Source organism: Cheilinus undulatus, linkage group 2, assembly GCF_018320785.1.
Source record: "Cheilinus undulatus linkage group 2, ASM1832078v1, whole genome shotgun sequence".
Taxonomy (NCBI): Eukaryota; Metazoa; Chordata; class Actinopteri; order Labriformes; family Labridae; genus Cheilinus; species Cheilinus undulatus.
The window spans coordinates 2,510,662-2,533,254 of NC_054866.1; the positions used below are offsets into that span (position 1 = coordinate 2,510,662).

The following is a 22,593-nucleotide window of genomic DNA, read 5'->3' on the forward strand; positions in this document are numbered from 1 at the left end:
ACACACAAAACAGTAATTATTTTCAAATAACTAATGTTGGGGTGTTTTTTTAAATCAGTCCTGGGTATGTCACACATTAGCCAAAATATTGACTTTGTTGCATGATTAGTTTTTGTGTAGCATCTGTTTTAAAATTGACTACTCTTTCGAGTCACTTGTGGACAAAAACTGCCCGTTGACTCCCATTCAAACCATATTTTTTGATCTCACAGCCATTGCATGATACAGTCATAGATTCTGTAATGTTATGGTTTCATGTTTGAAAAATACACATTTTTGTCCTTAATGGCTTTAAATGGTAGTAAATTAAAGTGACGCCTGAGGGTTAAACACATAAATACACAGTGTCTATGAAAGGTATTCACCCCCTTGGGTGCTTTAGCCTTTCATAATCAATAGCTTTGCAAGCCTTCCAGGGCCGGCTGCTGAGAAGCATCCCCACAGCATGATGCTGCCATCACTGTGCCTCACAGTAGGTATTATGTGTTTGTGGAGATGTGCATTGTTAGATGTCTACCAAACATGTGGGGCTTTTCCATCACGGCCTACTTGGTTTGACTCAGCATGACAGTCCAGCGTGCCAGTGGCTTTGCTTTTCCACCACAACCGAGCTGCCCATTTGAGGGCGTGACAGCTGATGACACAGCGTTTGAGCCCTCGTTTTGAGTTACTCATACTCCATCTGCTGAGTTACATGCGATTTCTCTATTGGACTCATGTTCCTTTATGCCATAACAAAAAGTGACAAAAAGAAAAAAGGGAAAGACAGGAGTTAGAGCCAAATGTCCCTGTCTGATCTGTCTTTACATTGTTTAAAAGCAAAAATCAAACCGTTACTAGGCTGCAACTGACAGGACTGCACGCCGCTCTTCTCTTCATCTCTTATGTGATTAATAAACAAACAATAATCCTATCAAAAAAAAGAGAGAATTCTTCTCACAGAAGTCAAAGAAAAGTCCTGTGATGTTTGATTTATGGGAACACAAAACTATTTTTGGATTGGGCAATCAGAACTGTGTGCCTTACTAGCGCCAGTTAATAAATCAATATGACTTGTTAGTTTGGAAAGTCTGTCTCAATATTTCAAACACCTCCAGCATTTTATTTTGAAAAAGTCTAGAATTTATTTGTCAGTAAGAGAGGGAAAAGGTTAAACTTTTTATATTAATAGGCTGCAGAAAAAGTTGTAATCTGCGCCTGGTCTTGATTTCACTCGTTAATGTGAGAACTCAGGCCGTGCACAACTATTAAGAGTGTAGTATGAGCACATAAATCTCAAGTTTTGGTCGTGTGTCAGAAAAGTTTCAGTCTCAAGGTGAAATACTGAGATTAGACCACTGCAGTCTGTCCAAGCAGAGGGGGGGTGTATCAGAAGAAGACTGAAATCATCAGCGTGGCGTGCCTGAAGGTGGGGCTGGCTTTTGTGGCTGGTTCTCGGGCCCTGCTCAAGAGCAGGACCATCCTGGGTGTGGCCTTACTTACAGCTTTCAATAACCTTTTCTCGGAGATGCTTGGAGTGTTCTTTTGTCTTCGTGGTGCAATGTTAGCCAGGAATAGTTATCAACCAGTGACTGCACTAAACAGATATTTTTTTTTCCGAAAGCTAAATTATATTGACCATGATTGATTAATTAAACGGGTAAAACATCTTAATGTGTAAATAACTTTTATAGGCACTGAAACTGGAACTTATTCAGAAATACAGTATATATTGCCAAAAGTATTCACTCAGCCATTCAAATAATTGAAATCAGGTGTTCCAATCACTTCCATGTCCACAGGTGTATAAAATCATCACCTAGGCATGCAGACTGTTTCTACAAACATTTGTGGAAGAATGGGTTGCTCTCAGGAGACTCCTAAATATTCCACAGTCAACTGTCAGTATTATAACAAAGTGGAAGCCATTGGGAATGACAGCAACTCAGCCACCAAGTGGTAGGCCACGTAAAATGACGGAGCGGGGTCAGCGCATAGTGTGCAGAGGACGCCAACTTTCTGTAGAGTAAATGCAGACCTCCAAACTTCATGTGGCCTTCAGATTAGCTCAACAACAGTGGTAGAGAGCTTCATGGAATGGGTTTCTATGGCCAAGCAGCTGCATCCAAGCCATACATCACCAAGTGTAATGCAAAGCGTCAAATACAGTGGTGTAAAGCACGCCGTCAATGGACTCTAGAGCAGTGGAGACACGTTCTCTGGAGTGATGAATCGCTCTTCTCCATCTGGCAATCTGATGGACCAGTCTGGGTTTGGTGGTTGCCAGGAGAACAGTACTTGTCTGACTGCATTGTGCCAAGTGTAAAGTTTGGTGGAGGGGGGATTATGGTGTGGGCTTGTTTTTCAGGAGCTGGGCTTGGCCCCTTAGTTCCAGTGAAAGGAACTCTGAATGCTTCAGCATACCAAGAGATTTTGGACAATTCCATGCTCCCAACTTTGTGGGAACAGTTTGGGGATGGCCCCTTCCTGTTCCAACATGACTGTGCACCAGTGCACAAAGCAAGGCCCATAAAGACATGGATGAGAGAGTTTGGTGTGGATCAACTTGACTGGCCTGTAGAGAATCCTGACCTCAACCCCACAGAACCCCTTTGGGATGAATTAGAGCAGAGACTGAGAGCCAGGCCTTCTCGTCCAACATCAGTGTGTGACCTCACAAATGCGCTTCTGGAAGAATGGTCAAAAATTCCCATCAACACACTCCTATACCTTGTAGAAAGCCTTCCCAGAAGAGCTGAAGTTTTTATAGCTGCAAAGGGTGGACCGATGTCATATTAAACCCTATGGATTAAGAATGGGATGTCACTTAAGTTCATATGTGAGTCAAGGCAGGTGAGTGAATACTTTTGGCAATATAGTGTACCAACCAGTTTAAGATGAGCAAGAAAATGCAATACAATGCCAAAATTCTAACAGGCTTCCAAGCTGTAGGACTCATTACTGCACCACTCCGTTCTCATCACTATAACTGAAGCTTGAATTAAATAAATGAGCCATGTTTTTTGTTGACTAGCAGACTATTGTAGGGGGTCTTTACTTTATGCCAGTATGCAAAGCATTCCCACTACTAAACCAGTCTGAATAAACACATCTGAGACCAACTCCATGTGAGCTATCAGGGATCAAATCCTCTCCAGAAGGCTTTGACATTCATCCTGGCTACCTTTTATATCTGAATGCCCAAAATGGACGTCAGTGCATGGTGTAAATGGGGTCAAAGTGTGATGCACCAGTGATTGTAACAGAAAGAACAGGCAGTTATGGAAACAGTAATTATTCCCTACTCATTATAAACACATTATAGTGAGAGTGTTATTGCTGGTTTATTCGAAGTCTTTAAAAAATACTGCATATATAGTTTTTTCTCTAGAGGACTGACGATGTTTCCCACAGATTAGACATCATGTTCTGCCACTGGCAGTGGAGATCACTGTTTTTGGATGCAGCTACACTCTGTACATCTGTCTATATTTGAGTTTGCATTAGTGTTTGACAGGTATCGTCAACAGATGTGCAGCCGTGTTCTTGTTCTCACAGGTAGGTGGTAGCCTCTCTGTTCTCCCTCTCTCTGGCCTGAGCCACGGCCACGTTGATGCACTGCAGCCACTCCTCAGCATGTTTCTCATCCTGAGCTTTCAGCACATACGTCTTACTGTCAGTGAAGATTTCAAAGGCCCGCGGCAAGCCCCGATCACGCCGCTTCTTGGCTACCACCTATGGAAAAAAGACAAGAGGGTCATAAAGGAGAGGATGAGAACATGAAAACAAATCAGACTTAAACATCCGTCCAAGGGGAGGGATGCTGCTATCATTTTCAGATTTATGGGGTTTGCCTTTATACAGGCCTGTTCTTTCCTAACATACAGCCGTAATGTAAGCTGACTCGCAGTACTCAGAGATGTGAACTCTTAAATAATGACCACTATGACCTAGGAGGGACTGTGAAATCTTAAGTCCTTACCTTGACACTTTGCACCTTGCTGAGCTCGATAGGAATGTCATCCAGCTCATCTTTCTGCAGGACAGAACACAAGACAACGGTAAGTGGACTGGAGCTTTTGTCATTTCCTGACAACTAAAGGTGCTTTTAACACTCCAGGTCACATTTACCCTTTCACAAGACATTCATACACTTATAGTGGAGGCATCTATGTATAAATTACATCAGTGTTAACTAAGCCTATTCAAACACATTCAAATGCAGTGGGAACTGTTTGGGGTTCAGTGTCTTGACTAGGAACACTTAAAATGTGACCACAAGAGCTGGAGATCAATGCCCTGGCCTTATTGTTGAGAGATGACCAACATCCACTGATCCACAGCCACACCAAGAGAAGTGAAGAAACCAGTCAAACACAAAAGAAGTGCAAACTTTTGGGTACTAAGGAGGTATTCTCCGGGTACTCCGGCTTCCTCCCACCACCAAAGACAAGCTTGTTAGGTGAATTGGTGACTCTTAATTGGCTGAAGTAGGTGAGAATGCTTGGTTGTTTGTCTCTGTCAGCTCTGTGATTGACAGGGTGTACCCTGCTTCTCGCCCATTGACAGCTGGGATAGGCTCTAGCCCTCCTCAACCCCAATGGGATAAGCGGTTTAGAATATGGATGGATAATACTACCATTATACCATGGAAAAGTGCTGTTGAACCTCAGACATTTTACCATTTTATGAAAAAATTAGCTCATTTTGAATTTGATGGCAGCTGCACATCTAAAAAAAAGCAGGGACAGGACAACAAAATGCTGGAAAAGCAAGTGCTACTACTGAAAAACAGCTGGAGAAGTGGAGAAGCATATACAACTAATCAGATTAATTGGCAACAAGTCACTTACATGGCTGAGTATAAAAAGGAGCATTTAGAGAGGCAGAGGTTCTCAGAAGTTAAAATGGGAAGGGGTTAATCAAATGTTCCTGAATATAAAATTGCAAAGACTTTGAATAACCCACCATCTACAGTCCATAACATCATCAAAACATTCAGAGACTCTGGAGAAATCTCTGTGAGCAAGGGACAAGGCTGGAGATCAATATTTGATGCCTGTGGTCTTTGGGCCCTCAGGGATCAGGCATGATTCTGTACTGGAAATCACTGCATGGGCCCAGGAAGTGAGCTGTCAACACAGTTGGCCGTGCCATCCACAAATCACAGTTAAAACTGGATCGTGGAGAGGAGAAGCCATATGTGAACAGGATCCAGAAGGCTCCTTTAAAATAAACTGAGGTAAAATGGAAAACTGTTCTGTGGTCAGATAAATCAAAATTTTAAATTCTATTAGGAAACCATGGACACAATGTCCTGCAGACTGAAGAGGAGAGGGGCCATGCGACTTCTTATCCTGGCTCAGTTCTAAAGCCTGCATCTCTGATGGTATGGGCTTGCATTAGTGCCTATGGCGTGGTCAGCTCTATCATCTGGAAAGGAACCATCAATGCTGAAAAGTAGAGAGAGGTTTTAGAGCAACATATGCTCCCATCCAGACAAGACCATGCTAAACCACATACCACATCCATCACAACAGCATGGCTTCACAAGAGAAGAGTCCAGGTGCTGAACTGGTCTGCCTGAAATCTAGACCTTTCACCAACAGAAAACATTTGGAGCATCAGAAAAGGAACCATCCAACAAAGAAGACCCAGGACTGTTGAGCAGCTAGAATCCTACATCAGACAAGAATGGGACAACATTCCTCTCCCTAAACTCCAGCAGCTGGTCTCCTCACTTCCCAGACATTTACAGACTGTTAAAAGAAGAGGAGATGTTACACAATGGTAAACATGGCTCTGTCCCTGCTTTTTTGAGATGTGTTGCTGCCATCAAATTCATAGTAAGCTAATATTTTTCATGAAATGGTAAAATATTTCAGTCTCAACATCTGGTATGTTGTTAATATTCTATTGTGAATAAAACAAGACATTTGCAAATCACACCACTCTGTATTAATTTACATTTTATACAGTGCCCCAGCTTTTTTGGAATTGGGGTTGTAGTAATCCTTGGCGGTGGTGCACACCCACTACATTTGCTACTCAAAAGTAGCTGTTGTCTGACTGTACTTAGTCCACAACTGACACTGATTATGGTCTGGACACTTCATTTACAGTAAAAGAAGGACGAGGTCAGCGCTGATTGAAGGAGTTGATACCTGCAGCAACCTTCCTACATTTGATTGCTACAGCGTGGTTTTACTTTGTTTAGTCTCATCAATAAAGCACGAAACCATCTTTAAAATGTGTTTACCATTTAAATGTATTAGTACAAGATGTGGCCAGCTAATTTTAGCATCCCCGTACTGCGTCATGGAGTTGTTTCCAGGACATCAACAACAGCCCATTTACAGTATGAACAATTACTCTTTATTGTTCTGTTGCTTCTCTGGCTCAGGAAATGAAATCCTCCTGCTGCAACATGTCCATGTTTTATCCCAAAAAGTGTAACTTTCACAGTGTGTGTTTGTATGGTCAGGACTGTGGGGTTGTGTGGGAATTGATCCACAGCCATGTCTTTTTAGCCTGTAGTTAGCAACGTGGTCAAAGCCACAAAACCAGCGCTAGCTGCAGGACTCCTGACTGGCGTCCACATCCTGTCTGTGGTTCGTAAGAGTGTTTGCTGAAAGTGTCCAATCACAGAAGACATTTTAAAGATTCACCCCCCACATTGCTCTGCTGAGTCAGAAATTTCTACTCTGATTCGGCTGGACATGTGGCTGATTCTAGCCGTTTAGTAAAAAATGATTCTGACCCTTTACTCAGGACTTAGTTGAAGCACCTTTGGCAGCAATTTCAGCCTTGAGTCTTTTTGAATATGACACAACAAGCTTTGCACACCTGGATTGGGGGATTTTCTGCCATTCTTCTTTGCAAATCCTGTCAAACTCAGCCAGATTAGATTGGGACTGCCAGTGTACAGCTAATTTATGGTCTCTCCAGAGATGTTTTAGTCAGGATTCTGGCTGGGCCACTCTAGGAAATTCCCACAGTCATTCCTAATCCACTCCTGTGTTGTCTCTGCTGTGTGCTTAGGGTCATTGCCATGTTTGAAGTTGACCCTTCAGCCCAGCCTGAGGTCCTGCTGAACAGGTTTTCACTTAGGATATCTCTGTACTACAGGATTCTTTGTGCTCCACTCAAACCCTGACCAGTTCCCCTGTCCCTGCTGCTGAAAAACACTCCCACAGCATGATGCTGCCACCACCATGCTTCACAGTTGGGGTGGTGTTTGGCAGGCAATGAGCGGTGCCTGGTTTTCTTCCAGACATAACGTTTAGAATTGTGGTCAAACAGTTCAATCTTGGTTTCATCAGAACAGAGAATCCTGTTTCCCACAATCTGAGAGCCCTTCAGGTGCTGTCCTGTGATTTACACTGAGGAGAGGCTTCTGTCCAGCCATTCTGTCATAAAGCCCAGATCAGTGGAGGGCTTTATGGCAGAATGGCCATCTCCACCCTATTGTTCAGTTTGGCTTGGCGACCAGCTCTTGGAGTTGTCCTGGTTGAGCCAACCTTCTTCCATTTGAGAATCATGGATGCCACTGTGCTCTTGTGAACCTTCAGTGCAGCATTTTCCATAGCCTTCCCCAGATCTGTGCCTGATAACAACCCTGACTCTGAACTCTGCAGGCAGTTCCTTTGACCTCATGGTTTGTGCTCTGATATCATTGTCAGCTGTGAGGCCTTCTGTAGAGAGATGCATGCCTTAAACTGATTGGTGCATGTCCAATCAGTTAAATTAACCACAGGTGGACTCCAATCAAGGTGTTGAAAAATTGCAGCAATGGTCCAGATATTGGAGGAACCTGGCTAAATTTATAGTGTGTGCAAAGGATCTGAATACTTATGTCAATGTGATATTTTCGTTTTTTAATTTTAAAAAGATTTGCAAAGTTTTCTTAAATTCTGTTTTTACTCTTGCATTATGGGATACTGATAAGGGGAAAAAGGAACTTAAACAGCTGTAGCATCAGGCTGCAACATAATAAAATTGTGTAAAAAAACTGTATTTTTCACCTTTAGCGTGTCACTAGTGGGGCTCAGACCCCGCAGTCAGTTGGTGGGTTAGTTGGCTGAATACAAACTGTATTGAAAAAATCCAAACACACATACAGAATTACCTAAGAGACTCCCATTTCAAGGATTTCAAGAGTGAAACAATGGAAACTAACGGCTGCCTTGGAGGGAGGAAAAGATCATTCAGAAGATCTGATCAGCGAAACAGTAAACAAATAAAACTGCCTTTACATAATATAACAGAAAACAGGGCGTCGTTCAGGGGAGCAGAACAATATTAATGGATAGCTTCACCTCCATAGGTGCAGTTTGAACAAACAGTGAGATTCATTTTTCATCTTCTTATTCTTCTCTTGTATTTCTGCTTTGATTCTGATGACCTGATACCAAGATAAAACGCCTTTAATCCAGCATCACTTTTGGCCTGTTTCTTAGAAGAAAATAAAGCATTTAGAGGAATAATCAGAGCTGAACATTCATCTGTTACTCATTAATCAGTGGTGAGTTTTAAAAAAATATTTTTAAGCTGGATGTTAATCTGCAAAGTTATTAAGGAAACATTCAACTTCTATTCAATTAAGCATCTTTGATGTCCCTCTCAAAGAACAACCAGCTAAAACTCCCTGAGTGCTTTTAACAAAAAATGAGCCAAACTGTTGAAAAATACCTTTGCAAGAGCCGCAATCTAAGGGTGCACTCACACTAGGCCATCCCTACCGTGCCTGGGCCCGTTTCAGCCTAAAGTCTGGTACGTTTGGCCGGTATGAGTGCAGTCGTTCCGTGCTTCGGCATGGCGCGCTTCACAGCCCCGGCACGGAAGGATGAGATGGGCCTAGGCACGGCACAGAGGCAAATGAAGGGGCACAAGTGCAGGAATGTGACGTAACATGAAGTAACAACAGCGGGACCCGCTTCAGAGCACAGAGAGCACAGCAGCTGCATGCTAGAGACAGCAGGATGTTTTCTAGAAAGGCAGAGAGAAATTCTATTTTGTCTCACTGAATTTCAACAAGTTACAAGGAGTTTATCAGAGCTGAAGAATTTAACTTCACACAGCTTTACTATGACCTCGCTCTAACGGATCCCAGTCCAGTCCACATTTCTGACCAGTTTCGAGCAATCCAGGCTTTAACCACTGTGAGAGGATTTTTGGTCTGTGAAATAAAGCTTCTTTCCTTAATAAAGTCAGAAACAGCAGCTTACAGGATAACACACACCTTTCATCCTCCGTGCATAAAGGAGAGTGCCAGTTACGAGGACAAGTGTGTGTCGGGGTTAATCACACGGCTGATTTACCCTCTCTTATTATAAAATTATAATGCCAAACTATCATCCACTGAACTAACTTACCTCTAATTCTATTTCATGTCAACAAGAAGTTAAATTGGGATCTTGATCGCTGACGTTTGGATGGAACATTGGATGGATTAATCCTGAGGCGCATTCCCCTCCAGCTCTCATCAGATGGTTAAAATTGCTCTCATCACCATTAAAAAAATCTTTTACCTGAACATTTAATCCTGCTCTGGACACAGGCTGTCCTGTGACACGAGAGCTTGTTTGGTGCAGCACTGAAAGGCATCCAAACGCAGAGAAAAGGCTCAGTTCATGGCTTGTAAAGGAAATCCAGAGGAAAGAGCAAGAGCAGCTGTAGGGGCTCATATGAGTTAAAAAGTCTGGGTTTCATTCAGCAGGAGCGCTTGGAACTCTGATCAGGCTCCAGATTGTACACCGTGAGCAATAATTCTCCACTATGAACCGCTTTTTCTCTCTCTCTCTCTCTCCTCACTGTGCTCTGTATAGTTAACGTAGCTGCTGACCTCAGGTCAGCTGAAATAACCCAGGTGTCAGATCAGATAGCGTATAAATCTGTTGATATTTTACAGCCTAAAAGACAACATTTATGTATACTGAGTCATCAACACGTACAAATTCATCAACGGTGGACGCTTCGTGTGATGACGTCGGCGCGTGACGTATCCGTGCTCAGGCCTGGATGCGTTGAGCAGTGTGAGTGCAGGCCAAAGGGGAGACAGGGGAGGGGGTGAAATGGGCTGCAGCATGGTTAGAATATGGTTCAGATGGCCTAGTGTGAGTGCACCCTGAGTGGTGGAAAATAAAAATAAGTTACAGGTGGCAAAAATGGTCAAAAAACAGCCAAAACAGGGCAAAAAAATGAATGAAAAGTGACTCAAACAGGCAAAAGCAGCAAAAAAGTTGGGCCAAATGGCAAAAAAGCGGCAAAGAGTGGCAAACATGGGGGAAAAGTGGCATTTAATAGCAAAAGGAAGCTTAAATATGGATGAAAAGTGGCAAAAAATCACAAAAAAGAGGAAAAATTGCGAAAAGCAAGAGGCAAAAACCAGTGAAAAATAGCAAAAACAAAATGAAAGTGGCAAAAGTGGGCTTGAAGCAGTAAAATTGATTGAAAGTGGCAACAAAAGGGGAAAAATTGGCATAAAATTGCAAAGACAGACATGGACATATACAGACAAAAATATTCTTTATGGTGTCCTGGGGGAATCATATTTAAAAATAAGACAGAAAGAGCCACAGATAATCACAAAAGAACCACATATGGCTCGAGAGCTACACGTTGAGTATCACTAGTCTACAGGAAGTTAGATACTTCCAGAGCTCTGCTGGAGTGAGTCTACAAGTTTCTCTGATTTTAAGATTGAAATCAGTCCATGGATTTTTACATAAGTAGTGTGTTCTGAGTTAATCTTTGACTGGATTTTGATGGTGGTGACTCAGAGGAACATTTCTGTTGGAATATTTTGGTCAGAAAAGGATAATTCTGTGTGTATAATCTGTCAAAGCAGAGGCACGGTTAGGTACAAACAGCACAAGATAGATTTTGCCTCTTCTCTATGTCAGTAGTAGTATTTGAATTAAAAATAAAACCTGCAATAGGCCTGCCTTGGGGAGAAAACAAACAAACAAAAAACCCTCACAAAGTGTCCTGTAGCATGCAGATACATAATATTAGCTGCTGCTGTGCAGTCCTTCAGGTCAAAATAACAGGAATACTAACTTTCCACTGATGCATGGCATGAAACTGGTGAGGAGAAAACACAGACAGCCCAGGAGTGGACCATCAGAATAGATTCAACCGTAATGTTACAGATAAGGTCTTTACATTTTTGATTAAAAGAGCCAAACTCTAACAATACCCTCCCAAGTAGAGCAAATACACAAGCTTCTAATAAAAATACTTGATCTGTTTTCCTGGACATGAATGCAACAACCTGAGAGCTGGTAGAGAAGTACAAGGCTGAGCTTTGTGTGGATTTAGGGCATCTTTCCAACCCTCAGAGAGTCAAAGCTGCTCTATCATTCAGTGTGGAGGAAACCACGCTTCTAAAGGTTCTAAATCTCCCTCTCCATTTGGGAAACGTTCTTTCACAACACACCGACGACCTCCAAAACATGCTGGCAGAGACAGACTGAGCTCCGAGAACAAAGACGCACAACCTTTCCAGTTTGTGGTGAGGTAAAAAAAAGAGGGATCCATTACCATCTGGATACAAACACAAAGACTATTGTTTGGAGGAAAGGAAAAACATGAGAGCTCGGCTCTACATCGACACTGTTTCCATACTCTCCCTGAGCTGATTGTATAAACCTGACCCAGTCCAAAGATCCAGAGGGTAATCTACTGCTGGCTGTGAAGGTTCCCCTAATTATCATTAATTATTCCACTCTTGTAGATGGAAATAAGCACAGACACAATCAGATGTGGTGACATGTCTATAAAGTAAATCTAATCCCCATCATCTGAAGGTCTTTTTCTTCATGGGCTGGAAAATTAAACTGGACCTGTTCTAAGCTATTGACCCTTTGTTGGCTCTCTGAGCAGCTGCTGACCCACCAATCAGAGAGCCTGCTCCGCTGCTGGGCTACTTCTGGTTGGACAAACTTTCAGCCACGTTAAATCTTTTCAGTGTGTGGAGGTGAACTTGTGACCTTAATTTAACTGCTTTATCGTGGTTAAATGACGTGCTCAAGACTTCCACACCATGACCCAGGAGCATTTTTCATCCCATCTCCTAAACCAGTGATTAATAATGAAAAATGCCTTCACATATGGATAAACTTCTCTCATGTTCATCATAAAGAGGTAAGCCTGTCTGTAAACTTTTTCTACTAGTCGATTTATCTAAAGGTGTCTGATATTACAACGTTTGGCTTTTGATTTTGTACTGCGAAATATAAAATGACCACTCAACAGTCACAAAGTGTGAAAAATAGAACTTTCTTTTAACAAGCAACTTAGCGCTGCTTCATGTAAAACACCAGGCACTTACTCTCTCTTACTGCTTTACTGTATCTCAAATACTGTAAGAAAGCTCACTGTATATTAAAGTAACCTTGCAAAGCACATGGATACGCCCGATTCCTTGTTTTCCACTGGTGAATCCATCTTGCAAAGCTCCCATCTGAACTGTTTGGGCCCAGTTAGAAAGTGACAGGACCAATCATCGACGAGGGGCAGTACTTTCAGGCGTGGCAGAGTCCTGACGTAAACAAGCAGCAGCAAGAGCTGGTGCAGTTATGGAAGAAGACATTAGCGTGGATGCTGCTAAAGCGCCAGTTTTATCAGAACTTGACGACATTTCTTTGTTAAAAGAAGAACAAAGAACAGCAGTGAGTGGTTTTCTTTTCAAACACGACAAAAGTGGAGTACTTACATGACTATAGTCGCCATGTTTCCCGTTATTCCTCAGTAGCTGCGCATGCACAGCTTGATAGCGGCTATGTCACGTGTTTTGTTGCTCTGATTGGCCGTAAAGATGTGACAGACAGAACATTCAAAGCCTCTGCCTTTTCTCAAACATTTCCTATTGAAGCTTTCCCAGATGGATGTGTGAAACACATCCATCTGGTGTGTCAGGTTAATATTAAAGGGGACATATTTTGCAAGAATTACTTTTTCAGGGTTTTCTAACAAAAACATGTGCCCCTGACCTGTCCACAATCCCCTCAAGTACCAAAAAACACCCCCACCCCCAGCCCCCTTCCTCCAGCTTTCAAAAAATGTGTGCTGAAACGAGCCTTTCTCAGAGTTTCCCCTCATGATGTCATGTGGGGAGTTAGCCCCACCCCCAGGTTTGGTTGGCCCTACCCACTTGGAAGAAAACTTCGCCCTCCTCTCCTGAACTAAGGTCAGGAGAACCACATTCATTAAGCCACACCCTTTTCCTGTGAGGGGCGTGGTCAGGGGCGGAGTCAGACAGCTCAGTAACATTTAAAGCCACATATACAGAACCAGCTCATTCTGAGCAGGGCTGAAACAGAGGGGTTTTTAGGCATGCAAAAAATCCAATACTGGAGTTTTTTAGCATCAGACTTCACAGGCATGTTTTGAGGACCTCTGAGAACAATATAAGCTTGTCTTAAAAAGGGAAATATATCCCCTTTAAAGCCTCACCTCTTATCTACCTCATGTAAATATGCATAAATCCTTGCATATTTCTACCTTATAATAATATAATAACTTATTATTATATTATAATAATTATATAAATGCGTATCTATGTTTTCCCTAAAAATTCAACATTGAGTACATTTACAAAGCTGGAGATATTTGGCGATGTAATCTGTGTTGTTCGCTTGCTTTCTTTGAGAATTCATGCCGTAATGAACTGAACTGGGCCGCTCTGTGGAAATGACTTATTTGTGTTCTCAATCAAATAAACTTTTCTGTGCTGACTTATTGTCTGATTTTGTTCAACCTTACAGGAAATCATTGCTTAACTTGGGTATGTTAGAGGAAAATCTGTGTTGTTACAACCACAGGAGAACTCTGTCTTTACTAACACAAACTGTTAGAGACAGCATCTCCTCTCGTGTGTGTGCTACTTGTGCTTAATGCTGTCTGCTTTGAGTTTGAGTGTGTCAAAGTGACTCATGTGGTTGCAGCATCATGCTTTGGCCCCGGGGGTCCCACAAGTGTCCTTACCAGGGCCGCGGTTTCCCTCACATAAATCACCGGGACACTCCTGAGGGGGAGTTTCTCTTATCGCTAGATGAGATTTCCACTGTTTCATGCAGTTGCGTCATGATTTAAATGAGTGGGAACAAAGAGTATTAATGAGGATCTTCTAAAGGAGAAGCCTGGGACAGAGTGAGTATGACTGTGGGTGAGGAGGCTTCATCTTCATTAACCACGTACTGATTTGCCTCTGCGGAAGAGCAGCTGGTTCCCTGCCAGGGTGAAGTAACGGGTTTTCCAGCGCTTGATGAACTTCCAGCGGACCTGCTTCTCCTTCAGCTTCCCCTCGATCAGAGGCTGTCCCTCCTGGTTTACAACTGGACAGACATACAATCACAGAGAGACAAACGGGGGATTAGAATGAAAAATAAAACTCTTCATCCCTGTTAGAAAGAGAGAGAAAACTGTGTTTCACAGTGATACCAAATATATTCATCTCCAAATGTTTAACAGCAACTATCCACTAAAAACAACCCTAACCTAGCTGTTTAAGACGCCATGAAAATGGATGTAAGCCAATGTTAGTTAGTCATGTGACCTATAGCAGGGGAGTCAGACTCAATCGCAGCAGGGGCCGGATTCTGAATGTGGGTCTAACCTGAGGGCCTAACAGGGTCAGAGTTTAACCATAATGTGAACCTCATTTTCACCAGAAATGAATCATAAGGTAAATAAGATAATAAGATAAATGATTCTGAGATTGAAAAATTTATATGTATGAGGTTCAAAACATGAAATTAAAAGTCAAAATGATGTTTTTAAAAGGCAAATATATGAGATAGAAGTTGATAACATGATTTTTAATGGTCAAAATATGAGATAAATATCAGTCATAAATTTGAAAGGTCAAAATGTGACTTAAATTTTAAAATCAGGAGTTTAAAAGGTCAAAATATGATTTGGAATTTAAAATTGTGAATCCAAAACGCTTAAAAGATTAAAATATGAAATAAAAAGTGATTTCCACAACTTAAAGTCATAATTGTGAGATGCAAAATTGAAAATGTCAAATGAAAACAAATTTCAAGTTTCCTTTTATATACTGGAGGAAATCTGCAGACCTTATTCTAGTGGGCCAGTTATAATGAAAATATAATCTGATCTGGTGGGCCAGTTATAATAGAAAGATCTTAAGATCTTGCAGGCCGGACACAACTGTACCATGGGCTGGATTTGACCTCCGGGCCTTGAGTTTGACACCGCGCTTTAGCAGCTTCCACGCTAATCTCCTCTGCCATAACTGCACCAGCCTCTAGTCGCTGCTTGTTTACGTCACGACTCCGCCGCACCTGAAAGTACTGCCCCTCGTCGCTGATTGGTCCTGTCACTTTCTAATCAGGCCCAGATGTATTTGCCAGTGACAAACACAGAAACAGGCGAATACATCTGCTTTGCAAGGTTAACAAAATTATTCACTGTTAATTAAAAAAAAAAAATAGAAGATTTCAGTTCTGCTTGAATTTGTGATTTTTAAACATTTTTCAAACTTTGTAGTTAGAGATAAATCAAACAGATAATTCTGATTACTGCTTCAACACCTGAAAAATAAAGACTATCTAAAGCAGTCCCCCCCACGTACCTAAGAACCCCCCCAGGACCCAAGAGAAAAGAAAAAGTGGCTCATTGCTGCCAAAAATCAACACAGATTTTACTTGTTTTACCGATAAAACCCTAAAAAGGCCTACGCATGCTTTTCTAATAATAAAAACCTTTGTATAAACTACTTAATAACTGCTTTATCATGGTTTTAGTCAATATTTGCAGACAAAGAAGACAAAGCCTCACACCCCCCTAGGATCGTTGCTGCCCCTCCTGAGGGGTCCTGGACCCCAGGTTGGGAACCTATGATCTAAAGATAACTTTGCATAAAGTCAAAATAAGAGGATTAACCTGACAATGTTGCTCAGAAAGACTTTTAAAAGTGTTGCAACCTTGGTAGCACTCACTGGAGCACACTAACTTCCTTTCCCACTCTCTCCCTGCAGAGCTCTTTAGAGATTTTCAGATGAATCGTCATATTTTTTAGTTCCAATGTTCAATACTGTGTTTATTAATTGTTCTATAATGTTTTTAGATAATGCACTAAAATGCTGATATTTAAATAGCAGATAGCTTTTTTCTCTGAAATGTGACAAGCTGTGGTGCTAGATATCAGCCTGAATAGGATATACTGGATCATAGAGAGAAGGGGGAGGAGATGCAGGCATGAGGGAGAGAGCTGAGAATATTAATGGAGACCTCTTAAAGACCCTGTAAAGTCAAATCCATAATTTGTGTCTTAACACTCTAGAAATGTTGGAATCTGGTTGCTGTAAACATGTGAAAACTCTGAAATCTACATGTGACTGAATTCTGGATTTAGACTGTTAGAAAGTTTTTCACCTCTTTCCTGGCTGGGTTTAATGTGGGCGGGGCCAATATGTGGGCTCATGATGTCACTAGCCCACAGTAGGGAATGACCCCGCCCCTCTAACAATCTAAAATCACAGAGCAGCCTTTATTGAAAGTTAACAGTCAGTTAAATGCTGTTTTTCTGTTCGCTGTGAGGTAAATTTACCACATCTATCAGCCACAGTGGTCTATGAATCATTTAAAGCATCATAAATAGAGATTTGAGCCAGAAACGGACTTTGTCTCTTCTTCTAAGGTCAACATAAGGTCAACATAAGGTCAAGAGGCAGGATAATGGCGTCAGTGCTTTCCTCAAATCAGACTGGAGCATTGTTTTAAATTGAGAGGATTGTATTTCTCCTGAGTGGGCGTGGCTTCAGCTCAGTCAGCAGACAGGCCCACACCATCTGCTTCTTTTTCATGATTTTGAAGCTGAATTTTATAAACTAAGAGATGTTTTATTTGACTAAATTTTGATTTAGGGGTTCATAACACAGGTCTGTCGTAGAAAAATCTAAATACAGATTTATTTTCACTTTTCAAGGTCTTTTATGCAACTTTACAGCCGTCATGTTGCAGCTGCTGTTTTTCTGCAGCTTCCTGGGACAGCCTCTAACAATGATCAGTCCTCTCTTTGCAGCCGATTGTTCAATTATCAGTTGATTTTAGAGCTCTAACAGACATTTTATGTTAACTAAAGGCTTCTTGTCCTTTGCTACAAGACTTTTAACCTCTGCAGCTTCAGTGCGATTGGAAAAAAGTTCCCATACAGGCCTGCCTAAAGCTGTTTTAATGCTAGGTCACAGTAGACAAGCATAAACCAACCTAAAGTTTCCACTTCCAGTCAGCACCAGTGCTTTCATCATAATGAGTAAGGTCAAATCTAAACAGGTCATTAGTGTTACTCATAGGTGTACGATCAGATAAAGAACTCCTACAGTGCTGAGTCTCACACACATCAGCGTCCCAGACAGGATGAAATCAGGTACCAGGTTAATATGAGTGTGTCTCTATCAAGCATGAAGAACATTAGTTCTGTATAAAGTGGTGTATTTGATATTTCCCCTGTTTTGTTCTGACCGGCACCATGAAAATAGATCTGAGCGTTCCCAGATGAATTTTCAATCACCGATTGTGAAAGAAGTGTGACGGTGTTCTCTCGGAGTTCTCCTGGGTCCGATCTGGTGCCAGTTTACCAGAACATCAGGAGCTGGAACAGAGACGCTCTTTGTACTAGTGACGATGAGTAAAGCAGGGAGGAGATTAGTGCAGACTGATCAGAGAGTGTGTGGATGTGTGGGCACGCAGAGAGGATGATTCACGGAGGAGGCTGACGCCAAGCAGGACAAACGTAAAGGTCATTAGAACGCCACAGGAGATGATCGCCTGTTTGACTATGGTAAAGAAAATTACATTTTAGTAGCAGGAGGACAAAGATACTCTGATTTTGGAACATCTGATGGGCATTTAAGGATTGTGAAATTTGATGTTCAATTGCTGCCTGATAGAGCTGACAGTGATAACTGTCCAGCACTGCTGCTTTAAACCATTCATATCATAAAATATGGATACCATGATGGCCACATTTTATACTTAACTTTAAAAAATAGCAACTCTTATCAAGGAAACAAATCTCTTTTGCAAATCATTTGTGTAGTCTATAGCCTTCCTAAAAATGTGAATCTATTTTGTAAAAAAAAAAGACTTAAAATGCGTTAAAAATTTGTAAATAATGGCAAAATTGTGAAAAGGGGGTGAAATCTTATTTTGAAGGAACAGAAATGGGTTAGAAATGGTATAAATTATATAAGAATGGCAAAAAATAACCGAAAAAGGCAAAAATGGGTTACAATGGTAAAAATGGGCATAAATAGTGGTAAAATTAAAAAGAGGCTGAAGAGCCTTAAAAATGGCAAAAATGGGTGTAAATCTGGTGAAATGGGAAAACAATCTTTGTAAACTGGCAAAATAGTGCTGACTGAGAAAGAAAAAATTAGGCAGACATTGGCTGAAATTGAACAAAGTGGCAAAACTGGGCATATCAGACTGTGAAATGTGGTTAAAATGGGAAAAAATGGGCATAAAAGTGGTAAAATCGGGTTAATAGTGGCAAAAATGGGTCAACAGAGGCAACGTTTGGCTTATGTGGCAAGAACTGGTTTAGAAGAGGCAAAAACAGGCAGAAAAAAATGGTGGAAATGGTTTAAAATGGCAAAAATAGATCTTAAATGGCAAAAATGTGTTAAAATTTGTGGGAAAAAAATAATGAAAACTGGTTAAAATTTGGCAAAATTGGTGTAGAGTGGCAACAATGGAATTAAAAAAGTATTCTTAGTTTTTTTAGGGAATCTGGAGACCCCTCTTGGTGTCTTAGTGCCAAGGTTAAGAACCACTGATCTAGGGGGTCAGGACTTGGAACCCAGAAGTGGGCTGCAGTCTCACATGTGGGCAAAGACTTTAAAAATACAACCCCATTTCCAAAAAACTTGGGAAGCTGAGTAAAATATAAATAAAACAAAAAAGCAGTGATTGTCAGATCTCATAAACCCGTTATTTTATTCACTCATTTTACTGTGAGTAAAATATGGTTTTATGAGATCTGACAATCATTGCCTTCTGTTTTAACTTAGGTAGGTTGGACAAAAGGTTTTGTCAGTCACATATGTTACAGGGTGTGGAAAATGGATGGATGATAGAGATATTACAGGCCAGTCTAAATAAAATGGTGCAGTAGGCATGCCCAGCCCCAGGACATGAACTACATATTAGCTTGACAGGCAGCTGTTATCATTGTTCACCATCAGTGGAGCCAGTTAGGAACTTAAACTCCTGATAAAGTCATTCAGGAGTAGATCAGAAACTCTGCTGCTAAGGCTTTTTAGCTTGAAACTTAACTTATGGCCAGTCCATCCAAAGATATGTCAAACATCCAGTGAGGGGATCTTAATACTGAGAAAAGTCCAATCAAAGGAAGCTGTCCCTCCTGTTCAACCATAAGAAGCTCTGTGTTTTCATCCATCTGTTTGTTTGATTTTTATGAACCTGAGTGTATTTGTGTACAAATGTGTCTGCTCTGATGTATGTAGTTTGTGAGAACAGTGAAATGTATCCTGACAGCAAATTATAGCTTTAAAACAGCACTGACAGTCCACTCAGTCATCCTTGTTAAGGAAAACATGTGGTAGTAAACAAGTTACCCAACCTCTCTGTTATATGTCAGCTGTTCTTTTCTCTATTTGAGTGAAGGAATGTCTGAAGCAGAAATGTCTGAGACAGAATCTGCTTCTTCTAACATGCCCAGCGCTGAAAAAACATTAATCAGAATTAGAAAAATGGAGCATCTTCATAAGCTCTCTATTTGTAGAAAGGTTTACTGCCCATGCTTTAAGCTTGCTCAGTCTAATGTTTATATGGAGCTTAAGCAGGAGGAGTGGTTTCTACTCTGTTTCTCATATCTCTCCCTTCTCCATTCTTTCTCTCTTCCCCCTCTGGTGATCAGCTGATCAAGGGCGTTCACTCTCTGAAGTCCTTAGCTAATCAGGTTCTGCCACAACCTCATCTGACCAACCATCATGCACCTGTGAAATGTTAAATCTGTCATTCTCACTTTCAAAGTCACCCGTCATTCAGTGCAACCCTCCTCCACCCCAGCCACCTCCATTCAGTTACTCAGCATCTAGTCCAGATCCTCACAGGTCTCCTGCTCATTTCATCTGCATTCCTCAGTCTCCTCCTCCAAGCCACCTCATTGGTCCTGGTCCAGCATTTCAGAATCCTATTCCTCATCTGATCCTGCATCCCTCATAAACACCACCACCAGTGTCCAGACTCCATAGGGAGGTATCCTTTTCCTGCCGTTTACCTCGCTACCCCTGAAGTCATCACGATGGAGGCTAATCGCCAAAGTCTTTGCACACTGCTCTTTCTTTAAATCTGTAAAATAAATGATCATTAAACTCGTATTTAGTCTCTCCTGATTGACCTACAGTTAACTTAGCCTCATCTATTGAACCCCTACAATGCAGCCCTGCTTCTTAAAAGTACTTACTCATGGTTAAGAATTAAATCTTACTGCATCTTGCTGTCTTTCCATTTCATTGGAAGGTTGTCCTTGTCCTGTTTGCCACTACAACACACACTGTATGCAGTATGTGTATTAAATAGTGATGCACCAGTGCATCGATGGATTCGATTTTTGCATCTTGCATGTTTCTACTGTACCACAGGGGGGCCAAAAAACAAATTATGCTTTAAAAAAAAAAATCCACAATTACCACCAAATGTAAGCATTCAATCTAGAATCTGACTGTTAGATGTCGCTAATATTTTCTATTTTTACACACTTCACATTTAATACAGTAATGTCACCGGACAGCTGCAGAGGCACATCTGTTTATTAACTGCCATTACAAAAACAACTAAGAAAAAGCCAGTCAAAAGCCACTATTATTATGATAATTATCTATGATTAACATTTTAATGCAATGATATATAATGCAATGCAATAGCACAGCTTTATGCACGTCTTTAGTGCAAATGCTAAAAGGATAGCATCTAATCCACAGAGCACATGCAAAGAGGCTAACTGCACACAAAATTTAAACCCTGTCCCATCTGCATGCATGTAATTAAAGAAATAATTAAAATTTGGTGCAGAATTGCTCATACACATCAGCCACATGACAAATAGTAACTGCCAAAGGCCAGCACTAGTGCAACAGGCAGTAAAGTGATGCAATTTAACACTAAAATAAGGACCAGCCAATTTCCTCCCCTGCTCTCTCCCTCTTAGTTGTTCCTGTGTATCCTAAGATCCTCCTCCTCTCAGATGGGTATTTTTATTAACAATGATGTTTTTGGAACCGGCAGGAGCCTGGCATGAGTCACTTTAGAACAAAACTAGGCCTGTTAATATCAATGTGTTAACACTTATGATTAATCTGGAAAGCTTAACCTTTAGAAAAATTATAACACAATTTTATCATATGACTAAGTTTGACCACAACTTCCTCCCGTAGTCCTCCAGCACGGATGTTTACGTCATTGGGGTGAAAAGGTTAAAGGCGGGTCAAGCACAGCCAGCAGTGATGAGTGAGGAGATAGACCCAGGTCTGCTTCACAGCAAATTTAGACTTGAAAAGCTGCCTGATGGAAGTCTGGATGAAAGTTGTGTGTACATACTGTGGTGATGACTGTCTTTACACCCAAGCACGAGTCTGAAGTACCACCTCAGCGCAAAACGCATCTTTGCTAATGTTAGCAAAGACGCTAACAAGAACACAGGATCAAGCTATGATAGCTAATGTTGCTAATGTTAGCAAAGACGCTAACAAGAACACAGGATCAAGCTATGATAGCTAATGTTGCTAATGTTAGCAAAGACGCTAACAAGAACACAGGATCAAGCTATGATAGCTAATGTTGCTAATGTTAGCAAAGACGCTAACAAGAACACAGGATCAAGCTATGATAGCTAATGTTGCTAATGATAGCAAAGATGCTAACAACAACACAGGATCAAGCCATGATAGCTAATGTTGCTAATGTTAGCAAAGACGCTAACAAGAACACAGGATCAAGCTATGATAGCTAATGTTGCTAATGTTAACAAAGACGCTAACAAGAACACAGGATCAAGCTATGATAGCTAATGTTGCTAATGTTAGCAAAGACGCTAACAAGAACACAGGATCAAGCTATGATAGCTAATGTTGCTAATGTTAGCAAAGACACTAACAACGACACAGGATCAAGCTATGATAGCTAATGTTGCTAATGTTAACAAAGACACTAACAAGAACACAGGATCAAGCTATGATAGCTAATGTTGCTAATGTTAGCAAAGACGCTAACAAGAACACAGGATCAAGCTATGATAGCTAATGTTGCTAATGTTAGCAAAGACGCTAACATTAACACAGGATCAAGCTATGATAGCTAATGTTGCTAATGTTAGCAAAGACGCTAACATTAACACAGGATCAAGCTATGATAGCTAATGTTGCTAATGTTAGCAAAGACGCTAACAACAACACAGGATCAAGCTTAGATAGCTAATGTTGCTAATGTTAACAAAGACGCTAACAACAACACAGGATCAAGCTTAGATAGCTAATGTTGCTAATGTTAGCAAAGACGCTAACAACAACACAGGATCAAGCTTAGACAGCTAATGTTGCTAATGTTAACAATGACGCTAAC

General features: G+C 41.2%; 1 protein-coding gene across 1 annotated transcript in view; it reads right to left on the reverse strand.

The window, feature by feature from the left end:
* Window positions 1-3,531: 3,531 nt before the first annotated feature.
* Window positions 3,532-22,593, reverse strand: part of veph1 (ventricular zone expressed PH domain-containing 1) — a 177,176-nt gene continuing 158,114 nt past the window's right edge. The window contains exons 12-14 of the mRNA XM_041812953.1: window positions 14,182-14,318; window positions 3,962-4,015; window positions 3,532-3,714 (exon numbers count right to left, since the gene is read on the reverse strand). Of these exons, the coding sequence (XP_041668887.1) occupies window positions 3,532-3,714; window positions 3,962-4,015; window positions 14,182-14,318 (374 nt within the window). The remainder of the gene's footprint in view (window positions 3,715-3,961; window positions 4,016-14,181; window positions 14,319-22,593) is intronic.